Source organism: Epinephelus lanceolatus, chromosome 11, assembly GCF_041903045.1.
Source record: "Epinephelus lanceolatus isolate andai-2023 chromosome 11, ASM4190304v1, whole genome shotgun sequence".
Classification (NCBI taxonomy): Eukaryota; Metazoa; Chordata; class Actinopteri; order Perciformes; family Serranidae; genus Epinephelus; species Epinephelus lanceolatus.
In genome coordinates this window covers 33,054,864-33,070,555 of record NC_135744.1, presented here as the reverse complement: position 1 = coordinate 33,070,555, position 15,692 = coordinate 33,054,864, and the positions used below count along the sequence as shown (strand labels likewise).

Below are 15,692 nucleotides of genomic sequence, written 5' to 3'. Positions count from 1 at the left end.
AGATGTGCCAAGCTCATAGAGACATACCTGAAGAGACTTGCAGCTGTATTTGTTGCAAAAGGTGGCTCTATGAAGTATTGTCTTTGGGGGGATGAGTACTTATGCATGCTCAGATATTCTGTTTTTTTGTCTTATTTCTTGTTTGTTTCACAATAATAATAATACTAAAAAAAAAAAACTTTTAAAATCCAGGTTGTAAGGCAACAAAATAGAGAGAATGCGAAGGGGGGTGAATACTTTCACAAGCCACTGTGCAGTTGTATTTTTGAGGAGGCAATCTGAAACACCCTCAAGGCCCATTTCTTCTCCCAGCTCTCTATGGGCCCCCCTTCCCCTTGCCTTGTATAAGAAGCTCTTTAGGAAGTCACTAGGATGGACCTTTGTCACAGCAGACATTTTGATTTGTCATAGTAGGAAAAGCACAGGTGAAACTGATAACATTAACGATGGCTCGTTTCCATTTAGTGTCCCAGTAAGTTATTCCAGTGAGCCAGCATGGATGATACCAGGGCTTCCTCTAAGTGGAATGCAGCTATCATTAATGTTGTTGAATACACCTGTGCTGCTCCTACTGTGACACGTCAAATTGTTTGCTGTGAAAAGGTCTATTCATCATCTGGGATACCTTACAAAAATTCGTGTAAAGTAAAAGTACTGTTACCTTGAAGAAGTTGTGCCCAGGTAAAAAGTGAGTCAGTTGAATTGTGTGATGATAAGCAGAATGATACCACTGAATTGTAAATTAAAAAACACCTTAGGGCTGCAAAATGAATTACATTAAAAAAAGAAATTAACGTATTTACAATAGTGGAGCAACACGACAGCACAGAGCCTTAATGACCAAACCAACAAGTAGTTAATTTTCTACACTTTGCAGCCTGTGAATGCAACTCATTACGTTAGCTGCCAATGTAGCCTAATTACAATTAACTAGAAAAGACGACAACACTCTGACAATTAAACAAAAATGACCGACAATGAACAGAAAGTCTAAACCAGACCAGGAGGGTGCAACAGGCATTAATAAGGCACAAATTAAACAGCCTGAGGCCTCTTACAGGATCAGCAGCAGAATAAAACACCACCAAAGCAGACAAACACAGAGATGCTGAACAATAAAATCTCCACATAGACATTACAGCAGAGTAGTTACAACACTTAGCTTGTTGTTGTTACACTCACCTGTTTTACTATCACTACTCTGCTCGTTCATTCTCAAAGCAAAATATAACTAGCTCAGTTAGCCTCTGTCCCAGTGTAACCAGTCCATTTAGCCTCTGTGTCCCAGTATAACCACTTCACTCAGCTTCTCTGTCACTCACAAAGGCCTCACACACCTCACAGAAGGTATAAAGTTCCTCACTGAACGCAGAAATGACCACTGAAGGACCCACCATGACCGTTAGCATGAATAGCGGTTTGAACGCTAGCCACACCCATAATGCACCTGTTGATGACGCAGCATTTAACTTGCGTCAGTTTTGCGCGCTCGCGGGGTGGTGAGTTAACCAAATTAACAAAATATTTTTTTTTAAACTATGCCAAGGTACAATAATGCAACCATAACTAGTAATGACGTCATTCTTAATTTATTCCAATGTGCATTTACATGGTTTAATTGTCATTAACTGCAAGATTTATTCTCAGTGTTGGGGAGCTACTAATTACTTCACACTGGAGGGAGAAATCTAGTTTGGTTAATTAAAGCTACACAAGAAAACTGGGCCTAGTTCAAACTACTTTTTTGGCTCACTGTTTTTGTGAGATTTGTCTATATATTGAGTTTTGTTTGTTTGTTTGTTTGGGTTTTTTTTGGAGGGAATTGGTTGTGATTCATGCTAAATTGAAAAACGTAAAAACAGATATCAAAAAAATTAAATTAACTGATTGACGATGTACATGTGATATGAAATTATAACAAAATACAATACAGAAAAACCCACATGCCAGCAAAAAATGCCACTTAATGAAGTTTGTTGCAAATAGTGCCCACTTATTCACAGATCATACATAAACGAAAAGCATAAAATACCCCACAATCCATTGGAAAGTGTAAAGAATGTCATCTTTGGTTTTGTATACAATGTCTATCAGTCAGACACCTGCCATTCACAGACTAGAGCCCAGGTGGGGTATTGCACCAAACAGGATTACTTAGATAGCCAGCTAACTTCTAAAATAGCATGCAACAACCTCTATGAACATTGTTAATAAATAGCAATAATTAATTATGACTAATTGTGGACAAATGGAGCTCATTAACAGTAGGGAAGCAATTATAAAATAAGAATTAAAAAAATCAATCCTTTTATAACCTGAAATAGATTGTAATTTCAGTAGTTAACTACAAAAAAAAAATGGCAAAAGTAATTTAACTACTGGAATCACTATGCCAATATGGCCGTAGTTATAATACCAGCTAGCTACTGCAAAATAAAGTTAAACCTCTAGTTCAAGTTTAATTACATGTAGTTCACTACTCTTGAACACTATCTATTCTATTACTTCTTTAACTATGACTACAGCTTGAAAACTTTTTCACCATGCTAGCAGCAATGTTTGGGGATGGCAAAATCAGTCTCCATTCTAATTGTGGAGACGTTTGGTGCAGACAGTCATGATCCCCAGAGGATGAATCTCATCGAGCATCATCTTGTTGCAGGTTTAGCTCTGTGGGGCTGTGGATTCTTGTCTTGTTAAAAAAAAAAAAGCAGAGGTTACAATCTACACTGTAACATGTAAAGATTCAGTAAAAAGTAAAAGAGCAGTAAAAAGAGACAAGCAAAACAAGGAAATATAGCAACTAGTTGTGCAAAAATGTTTGTGTGTGTCACCCTCAGATCCAGCACCTTGTCCAGTGCAGTGTCCTCTCTGTCCAGCACTGGGATCTCTCTCAGCCGTATGGAAGACAAGACAGAAGACAACAGACTGCAGCAACACAAGGCGAGATATCTGCAAGACATTATTAACATTTAGACAGCTCATACATACCAACAATACTGTGCTGAATGAAACCACAGTATATAATCATTACAAGTGCACACATCTTTTCTTACTGTTTCTGCTTTTAAGTGAGAAAAGCAGACTGAAATCACTTTAGCTTGCATGAAGTGTACTTTACTTCTTTCTCTCCTCCACGCTGTTGTTGAAGTTGAATGGACAAGTGCATTGGTCCTGCGGTACAGTGAAATACACTGTCTGTCTCTGGCTGCCGGCCCATAGCGTACAGAGCTACACAGAGAATGACAATAAAGTCACAATCTCAAGACCCTCTGCAGTGGATTTTTCATTCAAATAAAGAAGCATCCAGGAATACAAATATTTAAAATGGCTCCATTGTTTGTGGTTGTTTCTCCAAAAGAGGTTAACACCATTTGTGTGTGCTGCGGGGCTGTTTACAAACCATGAATATGTCATACTGTTGATGCTTCCCATTGCAGGAGGACGGTCATAAAGTGATCGACATTCAGACACCCAATGTGTCACCCAGCACCCAATCAGTGGGCAGTGCCAACAGCAGCGGAGGGGCCACGGATCTCTTCTCCAACTCACCAATCGTACCCGTCAGCAACCAGTGAGTCTAACATCTGCTGTGTGTTAAAGCCAGAAAGGCAAAGTTAAAGAAGGACTCTTCAGCAAGCAGCCTTTTGCTTGGCTGTCATGATAAATCTGATTTTTTAAAATGGCCTTTTCTCGTTACATAAACATAAAATGAGGAGAAAAAAAACTCTGCTCTCCGTTGTCGTTCCCGCAGTGTGCCAAACCTGACCAGTGAGCTGTTCACCCTGCAGCCTAACTTCACCCCCATCCAGACCACACACACTGTGCCCAACAATAACAATGCCTGGGGAGGTAGGACTGCATACACAACCACACACACACACACACACACACACACACACACACACATAATCATGCAAACATACAATGAAGCGTGCAAATAAATGCCCACTCATACACACACTGCACTGCTCAGAGCTGGATACGCTGTGACAATGATGCCCAGTTGCTTCATGCTCTTGACTCATTTCCCCCTCTTTTTCTCCTCTCATGTTACCATGGTAACCCTTGGATGTCAGGTGACCTGCTAAAGCCAGCCCCACCCGCTCAAATTCACAGTCCCGGAGTCCCATTGCATTCTGGGAAAATGCTGCCCAACGATTTGGACTCTTCATTAGCCAACCTCGTTGGTAGTGAGTATACAGAGTCTCCCTCTGAAGATTCAGTCACAGCTTTCATGTTTCGTGTTCGTCTTCTCCGGCTGTTTTGCTTCCTTTTAGCTGATGTGTTTCTTGTTTGCTTCTCTCAGACCTGCAGTTTGGGGGGACGCCAGCTAAAAAGTGAGTGGGTTTTTCTGACATCTAAGACTTAGCCACAAGCAAATGACTCAGCTGTCTATCCAGCTTTATTTGTCATTATTTGTCTTTGGGTTTTTGCAACATCTGTGCACCTGACAACGCTCTGTCTGTGTTTGTGTGTATGCATCAGGCCAGAGCTCCAGTGGAGTCAGCTGGTAGAGAAGAAGCCAACAGGAGGGGGCGGCTGGCAGTCAAAGACCATGTGCACCAGCACCAACTGGACTCACACCACCCATCCCATGGCACCTGCACCCATGCCTGTCCCTCAGATGGTAAGTTAAAGGCTACATTCATCTCGTCAAGTTCCAGGGGAAAAAAAATCTTTTGTTGTGAACTGCATGTGGCGCATGCAGATTTATTCACAGCTCATTCACTCACCTGTTTGTTATGAGGACATCAATTTACTCCAGTATCATTGGGTTCACTCCAAAACCTGACCTGCACAGTGCCAATTTGTGCCTTTTGTGTGTGACTTTCACCCAACAGAGGCACATATTTCACACTGCTTGTTAGGGTGGATCACAAATTGAAAAGGTACTATAGTGTCTCTGCCAACAAAAAGATAAAAGATCAAAATAAAAAGATTAAAGGTCCCATAGTGTGCTAATTTTCAGGTTCATACTTGTATTTGGGGTTTCTACTGGAACATGTTTACATGTTTTAATGTTAAAAAAACCCCACTTTATTTCCTCATACTGGCTGCCTGACAATACCTGGATTCACCCTTGTTTTAGTGCCTGTCTCTTTAAGCCCTCTCTTCTGAAAAAGCCCAGTCAGCTCGTCTTGGTCAGCTTTTCCAGGTCTTCCACATGTGTAGTATGGCTGTATTAAGAGACCTGGATACAGCATTGGCGGCGGGGCCGTATTTATTCATATGAAAGTTGCTCAGTGGTGCATGAAGCCAGAAAACCTTTATTTCTGCAGTATGAAATTACACAGATGATCAGCAATGCTTCCTTATCATTGGGCCCACAGAGCAGGTGCACTAGAAACTTACCGGCCAAGGGGCTGACTTCCGGGTTTAGCGCTCCGCTAACATGTAATGAGTGATTTCGACACGATTGCGACATTTAAAAAAAAGTATCCACTGATTTACAGACGTCTCCTTCCCAATGTAACTCTATGAGAAAAAGTCGTTTTGGGCCCAATGGCATCACATGATGAACACCAAAAATTGCAGTACCACTGTTTGGCCACTACAAAAATTGGCTTCAAAGCCCAGCACACTTCCAGGGAGCCTCATCTGCACTCTCTGTGTCTCTGCACCTTCATTGCCGCCGGCAAATGACTATAACAACACTATACCGGCACTCTTTACCTTTATAGACTGTACCACCGGAATTATATTAGCCAATAGCTTAGGTCCATGTTCACTTCCTGTCAGCTGATGTCATTCACATACACTGCAAAACATTCCAACAGGAAATAGAAAGGGACCCATGTTTATTATTTAATTTTGAAACAGTCTATGAAGTCTAGTTGTGACATCACAAATTCACAGAGGTCTTGATGGCTTGTTTAAAGGCACAGTTCCTGAATACAGACTATGTGCATTTCTCTGTAGATTGAGTGTTTTGATGAATTTGACCCATGCCTGTTTTATATTAAAGAAGACCTTTTACAATATGGGACCTTTAATTTCACAATGATATAAAACAGTGAAAAGCTTTAAATTGGATAACATTTCAGTTTTTGCTCCCAGATATTAAAATTTGATTTTAACCAACAACTCCTGACTCCTACCCACAAGGCTGTATTCTTTCCCCTGTGCTACTTCCTCTTCTAACCAATGATATGATCACGAGAAACATTTTAGATTGTCTAAGTATGCTGATGACATGGCCTTAGTTGACCTTCTACAGAAAACAGACCCATTAGGTGAAGTTGCCTATCTGGGGCACACCGAGGCCCTTCAAATATGGTGTCCCATTCGCCAGCTAGAAATTAATTGGACCAGGACGAAATAATGAATTATGTGCAGAAACAAGATCTTAAAACAGAGCCAGTTTCACTTGGTGACCAACATGTTGAAACTGTGGAAAGCTTTAAAACCTCGGTACAGTTCTGGACTCCAAAGTGAGCTTCTTTGAAAATAAGTATATTTTCAAGAGGTGCTCACAGTGACTCTATCCTCACAAGAAACTGAGTGGCTTCTGTGTTAGTCAGTAGATTTTAGAACTGGAAGTTCCACCTTCCTTCCCGGTACAATCACCGAACTGTAGATCTGAGAATAAACCTCCTAGGATTGTATCAATGGCAAGCAAAATAGTTAGCAAAGCCCAAAAGCCCTTGACTAAACTTTTTTTTCAAGTATGAGCAAGAAAGTGAGGAGTATCCTGGCAGATAGCGCCCATCCTCTCTTCAGCCACTTTGAGCTCTTGAGCTCCGGGAAGCGCTACAGATTCACTTTGGCAACCAAAAATGTATTTAAGAAGTCCTTCAACCCGAATGCCATCAATATTCTTAACTCAACAAAGTGACTGAGATTTAAGCCACAGACAGACACTCACATGAACTGTTTTTAACATGAATATGACCTTGTCTATATGTTTGTTTTTCAAATTGTTTGTCTGCTGTTGTTTCTTGTGTTTGGTGGGCCGAAGACAAATTTCCCCCCGTTGGACAGTAAAGATATATTCTACATTATCAACTGATTATTACCAACTAGTACCGAAATGTATCATTAGGAGGAGAAAAAAAACCCCTCTGTGTAGTGAGTTTCATTACATGATATTTTAATCTACAAAAGTCAGCATGTTTTCCTGCAATGAGACAATGGGCCCCTTTAAAGTCTCCTTTGTGTTTTCTTTTTCTGTGTCCATTTGTAGCTGTTTTGTGTCTCTTTGAGTTAATTTTAGGGTTTTTTTTTTTGTTTGTTTTGTGTCTCTTCATGGTCTTTCTAGGTCTCTTTTCAGTCATTTTGTCTACTTAACAAAAAATGGTCCCTTTGTAGTCACTATGTTTCTCTTTGAGGTCATTTTGTGTATTTTTTTGGTTGTTCAGTGTCTCTTTCCGGTCATTTTGTGTATTTTCCGGTCGCTTTGTGTCATTGTGTAGATGTTTTGTGTCACTTTGAGATCATTGTGTGTGTTTTTTGGTCCTTTTGTGTCTCTTTGCATATTCTTTTTTTGCCTCTTTGTGGTCATTTTGTGTGTTTCTCGGTCATTTTGTGTCTCTTCATGGTCATTTTGTGTCTGTTGGCATATTCTTTTTGTGCCTTTTTTGGTCATTTTATGTATTTTTCAGTCATTTTGTGTCTCTTAGTAGATGTTTTGTGTCTCATTGAGTTCATTTTGTGTTTTTTTTGGTGACATTTTGTGTCTCTTTATGGTATTTTGTGCCTGTGGTCAATTTGTATTTTTTTGGTCATTTTTGTGTCTCTTGGTACATGGTTTTGTGTCTCTTTGAGATCATTTTGCATAGCTGTTGGTCTTTTTGTGTCTCTTTGCATATTCTTTTTGTGCTTCTTTGTGATCACTTTGTGTATTTCTCTGTCATTTTGTGTCTCTTGGTAGATGGTTTGTGTCTCTTTGAGGTCATTTTGTGTGTTTTGTGGTCATTTTGTGTCTCTTGGCATATTCTTTTTGTGTCTCTTTGTGGTCAGTTTGTATATTTTTTGGTTATTTAGTGTTTCTTTGAGGTCATTTTGGAGTGTTTTTCCGGTCAATATGTGTTAATTGAAGTGACACTTTGCAGGCGAGGGTCATGGCGGCCCCTGGACCTGTGCCTGATTGTCTCTTTCAGTAAAACATCCATGGCAGTTACAAAACAACTATAGAAAATTAAAAACAAAATCAGCCTGACATTTAAGTCTCTATATTATGAAGGGTCAAGTCTGTAAATGTGGCCTTTTTGTCAGGGAAGCACTGCTGCACTGCTCTTGTAGATATCTTTTTAAAGGAGCATTGTATTGTGTATTAATTTGGTGCCATCCATCATTCTGTCAGTGAAGTCAGTTTTTCCTAATAGTCTGATATCTCACTCTGGAATGAAACTCATTAAATGTACCTGTTGGCCAAATGTAACTTTCTGCTGCATTCAGGGCTTTTTGAAGGAGCTCCCAAATGTGCGTCTGTCCTTTGTGCTCCACTCTAATTATCCACGCGTCTCTTCCATTCAATCTGGTTTCATCTTCTAATTTTCGACTGATTGACCTCTCGACTCAAACCGCTCATTTATTCAGCAAATGGCTTGGAAAGCGGGTGGCACGCCGTGAATAGAAAGTAGAAGTGATTTGAACATGAGGAATGGGCAAAGGTCTGGTTTATCTCCTCTGCTCATTTAAAGAAAAGGCCCAAGCATGACGTTTATTGTTGTAACCCTCTTTTCTGTAACTCTCCACAGAATGGGATGATCTATACTGGCTATGTAAGTACTTTTCTTTACTTCACCTCCCCCTCACTCCTCTGCGTGCACCTGATTTCATCCCGACATCCTCCAAAAACCTCTCTGCTTTGCTTTTTTAAAATCTATTCTTGTGGCACTTTTATTATTAGGCTGTTTGTATTGTTGACGATACACGAATTATCAGAGGAAGAGGGAATTCTTTTGCTTATTGTACTGCCTCGGCATTGTTGTTGCATCCCTTGTGGTTATTACAGGCTGCCAATCTGCTACCTCAATTCTACTTTGTTAAACGTTGCATGTCTTTTTGTTGCTCAGGATTAGCTATACACAAACAAATGCAAATGTTAAAGAATGTCAAAACATTCCTGTCTTTGCTTGGGGGGACATCTGTGACAGGTTAGACATGAGGCTGACAGCATCAGGATTAGGTTTGTTATCAACTTTCAGGTCAAGATTACGACTGCAGCTCAGCCTGAGAGTCGTGTATTGTGTTTCTCTCTTTCTCTCCGTACAGGCTCCCGCACCAGTGGCTTTTCCTATGACGACACCCCAAGTGCCTGTGTATGGAATGGTAAAGAGCAGCTTTAATCTCAGTGATACATTCATACATTCATACTCTGCTGACATTAATCTACTCTGAATCTGAAATATTTGTTTCTCCCACCTGTCCTCTGAGCAGCTCCCTCCTCAGATGAGTCATCAGATGGGGGGCGTTCCCATGATGCCCCCACAGCCTGTCATGTACAACCAGCCTGTCCTGAGACCCACCAATCCCTTTGGACCCATCCCGGGGACACAGGTAACACACACACACCACACTACAATGCATATGCCACATATTGTTGTTAAAGGAATCTGACTTTTTGGGAACTATGGCCATTTGCTTTCATGCTGAGAGTTGGATGAGCAGATTGATACCACTCTGATATTTGTCTATTCAATATGCTGTAAGACTGCTTTATGCTAAGCTAAGATAACTAGCTCTAATCTTAAGTGCTATATCGTAGGCAACTGGACTTGCTTGAGTGTCTTCAAGATGTTTCACCTCTTATCCAAGAGGCGTCTTCAGTTCTAATTGACTGGTGTGGAGTCACAGGCTTTAGACTCTGTGTGGGTGTGAACACTTACAGAGTCACTGAAGATTACCATGACCTGGATGACTGAGACTCTTCGCCAACATTTAACTGGCTGTAGCTTCATATTGTGGTATCAATCTTCTCGTGTAACCCTCAGCAGGAAAGCAAATAAGCACATTTTCCAAACTGCTGAACTATTTTCTTAATATTCTGCCTTTTAAATGCTGCTTTTTTCTTAAGTTGTGTGTCTTTTTCTTCAATCCAAACATTCATGGCAAATTATAGAGCTGTGTTATTACAGAAACTCTTTTCATTTAGGCTACTTGCATACATAAACACAAGGCACTTGTCTGGCAAATACTTTCAGATATCTCTGTGGACATCAAAATTTATCTTTCAATAAATGTAGACATGTTTAGGAGACAATGAGGAAGGGTGTGAGGGAAACAATCCAAATTTAAATCGGATTGAATGGTGGGGCTGCTCACTTTTTTGCTTTGGAGTGTGTACTTTAAAGGAATAGTTCACACCAAAATCAATAGTACATATTTTTCCTCTTAATCGTAGTGCCATTCATCAGTCTAGATTGTTTTGGTGTGAGTTGACTAGTGTTGGAGATATCACCCATAGAGATGTCTGTCTTTTCTCCAATATAATGAAACTAGATAGCACTTGGCTTGTGGGGCTCAAAGTGCCAAAACTATGTCTCTTTCCAGAAATCATGACTGAGTTACTCAAGATAATCCACAGACCTTGTTGTGAGCAGTTTCATGTAGGAACTATTTTCTGTCTATTGAAGTACACCCGCCAATCGGATCACTGCACAGAAGGAAGCGTTCATCTACTGCTAGCTCACCTAGCACCACTGAACTAGCTAAAATTACAGCTCAGCCGCTTGGACTCCATTAATGTTTAAATCTCCCGCTGTCACAAGCTTCTCAGCCATGAGTAGATGCACGCTTCCTTCTGTGGGGTGATAAGGTTGGCAGGTGTGGAAAGAAAATAGTTCTTAACTGCTCACATCAAGGTCTGTGGATTATCATGAGTAACCAGGGCATGATTTCTGAGACATTGCTGTTGAGTTTTTCAAATTATTCTTTCGTGGGGGTTTTTGCGCTTTGAGCACCACAAGCAGAGTTCCATCTAGTTCCATACTATTCAATAGAAGGCAAACATCTCTAAAGCCGATATCTCCAACACTCTGCAACTCACACCAAAACAATCTAGACAGATAAACAGTACTACCAGTAAGAGGGAAAATATATCTTTTTGATTTTGGGGGGAACTGTCCCTTTAAAGTAGTAGCTCTGGAGCTATAGCCAGTTATCTGGGGGCTACTGAACACTTTTCTGGCAAGCAGGAAATTCCTAACTGAAGCAGAAGTAGACAAGGCACATTAAAAGAATGGGTGGACTAAATAAAAGTAGGACATCCTGAATTCATACGTAACTATAACGGCATAAAAACAACCAAGGATGCCTTTACCTGTATGTCTGCCTCCTGTCTGCAAGTCCTCTGAAATAACTGATGCACTCATTCAGAGCTATTCTTGATGACTGATAAGCTGTTGACCCTCAGACAAGAAGGATGAATCATGCTGTCAGATAAATGACCAGCAAGTGTGAAGAAAGTGTTTTACTCAGGCAGTAATCATCAGTTGGTCTGTCACGAGCCTCTCAGGAGCACAAACAAGCATATTTTGACCAATTATTCAAAACATAACAGAGTAATATAATTGCCTGCTGAGCACTCGCACCCCTGAGAAGCTGTTTTCCTGCCACTGCGGCAGGTAATATGCTTGTCAGTAGATGCCTGAACACTTGATGAGGTGTTTTGTCGAACTAAATTACTCTCCATTCTCCCCCCGTCCTCTGCAGATGCACTTCATGTAGGGATGATGTTGTAACCATGGCAGCAAAGCCGTGAGAGAGAAGGCGAGAGGAAAGAGATGGAGAGAGAGAAAGAGTCGAAGAAAACAAATCCAGAACCAAATCCAGTGCCGGAGGAAGAAAGAGGAAGACAGAGAGGAAAAAGGGAGGGGAGAGGAAAGAGGGGAGAGGACCAGAGGACGGATGAAAGATGAAATGCTGATGTCTGTTTCCATGTCGCCTCACCCTCTAATCTCCTCTCCTCTCTCCATGTGGCTACTGATCTCTCTGTCTTTGAATGGAGCACCAGAGGCTCTGCATCAACCCCACTCATCCTCTGTTTGATTCGCCAATTCAAACGGCGATTATGACCTGTGATGACAGCTCTGAGGAAGTGCAGAAGCTCTACTGCCACTTCCCAACCTCCTCATCCTGATAATTTCCTGTATAAAAACTTGCCCACTTCAAACTCGGAGGACACGCGTCTCTTTCTCTGATTGGATTGTTTGCTGGCACTTTACTCAATGTGAACTTTGCCAAGGGTGTATGTCTGTGTAGGTGATTTTAGCGTCTTATTCAGACTGGTTCCTGGTTTGCGTGTCATCCATCACCTGATGTCAGAAGTGTGTGAATGCGTGTGTCCCTTTTTCTACATTTCAGTGTGCTGCATCGACATTATCGTTTGAGTCTTTTTATGAGCTCCATTTGTTCTTAATTGCCAACTTCACATCAAAAATCCGGCGTGGAACGATAATTTGCAGGTGTGTGCGTGTGTGTGTGTGCGTGTGCGTGTGTGTGGATGGACGTGGCTGTGTAGGGTGTGTACTTTACTTTACGTGTTTCTCTTTTGGTACCTGATGTCATTACTGTGTTGCCAGGTACCAATGTGTTACTGCACTGGAACTAACTGATGAAAGCACTGAGCCAGACCCAGGCATCGCATTTGGATGTAAACAAACCTCGTACACTAACTTTGCTATTTGGGGTCGTGCTGTACACACTGTGTATTTTGTTCCTTTTTGTTTTCCTCCTCTACAGCTGTGCAATATCATGCAATCTCGTTACTGTCTTTTCCACCCATCTGTAGGCTGTTTAGAAAGCTGTTTGTAGTGTTGTCGTGTGTCCACATCAGGTTTCTGTACAGAATGCTGTTTTATTGTTTTCTAATCTCTTCTGTTATACCCGTACTGCTCTAAAAAGTAGTGAAAAATGCACTGAGAGCCAGATAGAGAGGCAAGTGGATATTAGCAAGGACGTGATTCTCAGTTTTGCCAATCAGAAATGGTCTAACTCCCAACTGTGTGATTTCCTCCCTGCCCTGAGCATTAGTCCTGTCCGACACGAGCCCCCTGTGAAGTCCTTTGCACTCCAGAAAAACTGGATGAAGGTAATTACCGCGGCAGATGTCTCACCTCGACTTAGAGGAGTTAAAGGCACTGCTACCACAGAAAGGGGTTCGCTAATGTAGTGCTAACATTTACGGACAGGACAGCTAAAGGTCAGCTGGAGGAGTCAAATGAGGACCAGACCGTCGTAAAGCGACTGAGGGTAATGTCTGTTGATCATGACCCTAGTAATGCCTGCAGTGACGACATGCAGATTAATTCAGACAGCCAGAGATGGGGGGCTTTAATGAGACGTTAAATGTTAATGTGGCTTTTCTGGCAGATCCAAGGTCAAGCTACAGACAGACGATATATATATATAAATATATATAGCACAAACCTTCGAAGAGGGGACAACGCTCTGCTGCACAAAACCTAAAATCATTGCTGGGATGTACAGTTGAAAGGGGCAATAATTGATTGGGGATGAAGTCGTTTTCTATTGATTGTGTCTGTTCTATGTACATGTACTGTATGTGTGTTTGTGTGCACATGCCTTCCCATAGAGATAAACAGGGTCATGTTCCTCAGTTAGAGATGAAAGGTCTCTAGTGAGCTGGTAGCGTGTACTAACTTAGCAGTTGAGTGTTATTGTGACCGTGTCTCAGTCTGTACAACCCAACATCAAAATTAAGGTGGCTCCAAGGATAACTCATCTGCTGAAAAACGCAAAAACAGGAAAAAAAGCCCCAAAGTCATCGGACCTGGAATCTCCAAGTGAATCCGAGGCGAACCTCTCCAGACAGCTGGAGCTGCACACGCTCATGATTCCTCAGAAAATCATCAGAGAATTGCGACTGTATGGTGGCGATATGATTCAACCTTGAACTGTAACTGCTGGCTACGCAAAAACCCAATCTCCCCCCGCAGCTACGACTCTACTACCAGCAGAGACTTCAGTGTTAGAAACCGTCACCAAGCAGGCAGATATTCTCTGAGGTTTCTCAACAAGAGGCCAGCTGACATTTGGATTATCTCCTTTGGAAAAATTGTTGTTTCACTCTCCATTACTCCTCGTCCCGGTGGTTTGTCTTTCTCCGTCAGCTGAATGCTCTTTTCATTGTGCGCTTCACTCCCACGACGCAGCTCAATCCATCCTGGGCCAACCTCTGACTGTTACTGTGTCCTCTGTATATAGGTAATGCCGTTCATGTGTTTTTAGACGTGCTCTCTCTGTAAAGTGATCGAAGCCCCATTGGATGACGTACTGTACGTGGGACAATTTATTGCTGTATCTGTGTTTGAATGGTTGTATTTTGAAGGTGTCATCATCCAGGGATGGGTGGGTGGGTTTGATGTTTGTGATGTTTGTGTCCATCTCGAGGAGGAAGGGGGTGGGGTTTGTGGGGGTGGGTCAAGGGTAAACTATCACAACTGGTCTATACCAAGAGTGTCTTCATCGAGGAAGTGGACAGGACAGGGTCTGTCCTCTTCGAAACAGGAACATTTTTTTGCACCAAAGTCATCATCAAAGCGCAGCTTCTTCTTATTCAAGGTCACTACGGATGGATGATATCAGAACTCAAAAGGATTTTTTTTGTTCTTTTATTTTTTAGAGACAAAGAAACTGTCTTTTTTTGCATGATTAAGTGTTGTCTTTTTATTGGCTTGTGTGCCCGGTAAAAGCATGACCATTGTGTGAACTCTCACTTACCGGTGTGTTTGGAAAACGTTAAGGAAATTTCTCCATGAGATTTTTTACTTACCTCTTGACATGAACGTTCATTGACATTCATAATCAACTGTTTTACAATGTAGGGTCCGTAACTGTTTGAAGGCCGCCTCGCATGCAGAAATGCAACTTGCAAGTAACCCATCAAACTTCAAACTCAGTTACCACAACTGCATCTTTGTAAAACACCATGGATGTCAATGCCAGTTATCACCTAGCTAGCTAGACATTGCAGTCTTGTAAAATCGCTCTTTATTAAAGCGTTGCTATTTTCAATACGTGTGTTTGAATGCTCGCTCCTTTTTCATACTATGCCAGCAGCATCATGGGAGGTTGCGAATGAAAGTCAAAGTACTGTAATATGTGTTTGGTCTGGTCAACATTGTGTGGTGTTTTTAACGTGTTTGCCCAGTCTTGTCCTGTCTGTTGCCATCAACTGGACTTATTCTTTCCCAGTCATCCTCTTAAAGCACAGACTGGTTTCCTGAAACCAGGCTTGGATTCACCAGAACCTTCAACTTATATTTTGAAACAATTTCAGCAAACCAGGCCCAGAAAGTGTGCAGACCTGGACATGGGTTTAGAGATCAGTGACCAAGTTTTCAACCCTCCTGTTTAAGTGCAGATGGGTAAAAATTTCAGACAAAATTCATCTGTCAGTCAGTCAAGTCTCTTTAAGCTTTATTTTTTATAACACAGTTATCTATCCTCAATTTCCCTCTCCCCTGCAAGGCAAACTAGAAGTTGTAGTATTCAGTCTGGGGTTGGATTTCCTAAAGATCCTCATCCAAGTTTCTCAGACTTAGAGAAAACCTGCCTCAACAGGTGAGTCTGTTAGAAAAAGTATTTTTCTCTCTTACATTCAGTTTGTCCTTCCTTTCCATACAAGTCTATTTAAAGACTAGAAAAGGAGTTTTCCATCCCAGTATTTACGTAAGTTGTCAGCGCACACTTCTACCTGCACTCTAACTTTACAAAAAGGACAG

The 15,692-nt window shown here is 41.4% G+C and overlaps 1 protein-coding gene across 2 annotated transcripts in view; it reads left to right on the top strand.

Annotated features, from left to right (window-relative positions):
* The window catches only part of LOC117267453 (phosphatidylinositol-binding clathrin assembly protein-like), a 37,294-nt gene extending 22,310 nt beyond the window's left edge, over positions 1-14,984 (top strand). For both annotated transcript variants that reach the window (XM_033643386.2, XM_033643378.2), the window contains 10 exons: positions 2,841-2,943; positions 3,441-3,574; positions 3,755-3,852; positions 4,080-4,193; positions 4,310-4,340; positions 4,489-4,630; positions 8,703-8,726; positions 9,220-9,276; positions 9,385-9,504; positions 11,659-14,984. In XM_033643386.2, coding sequence (XP_033499277.1) covers positions 2,841-2,943; positions 3,441-3,574; positions 3,755-3,852; positions 4,080-4,193; positions 4,310-4,340; positions 4,489-4,630; positions 8,703-8,726; positions 9,220-9,276; positions 9,385-9,504; positions 11,659-11,673 — 838 coding nt within the window. In that variant the 3' untranslated portion in view covers positions 11,674-14,984. The remainder of the gene's footprint in view (positions 1-2,840; positions 2,944-3,440; positions 3,575-3,754; positions 3,853-4,079; positions 4,194-4,309; positions 4,341-4,488; positions 4,631-8,702; positions 8,727-9,219; positions 9,277-9,384; positions 9,505-11,658) is intronic.
* The last annotated feature ends 708 nt before the right edge of the window (positions 14,985-15,692 follow it).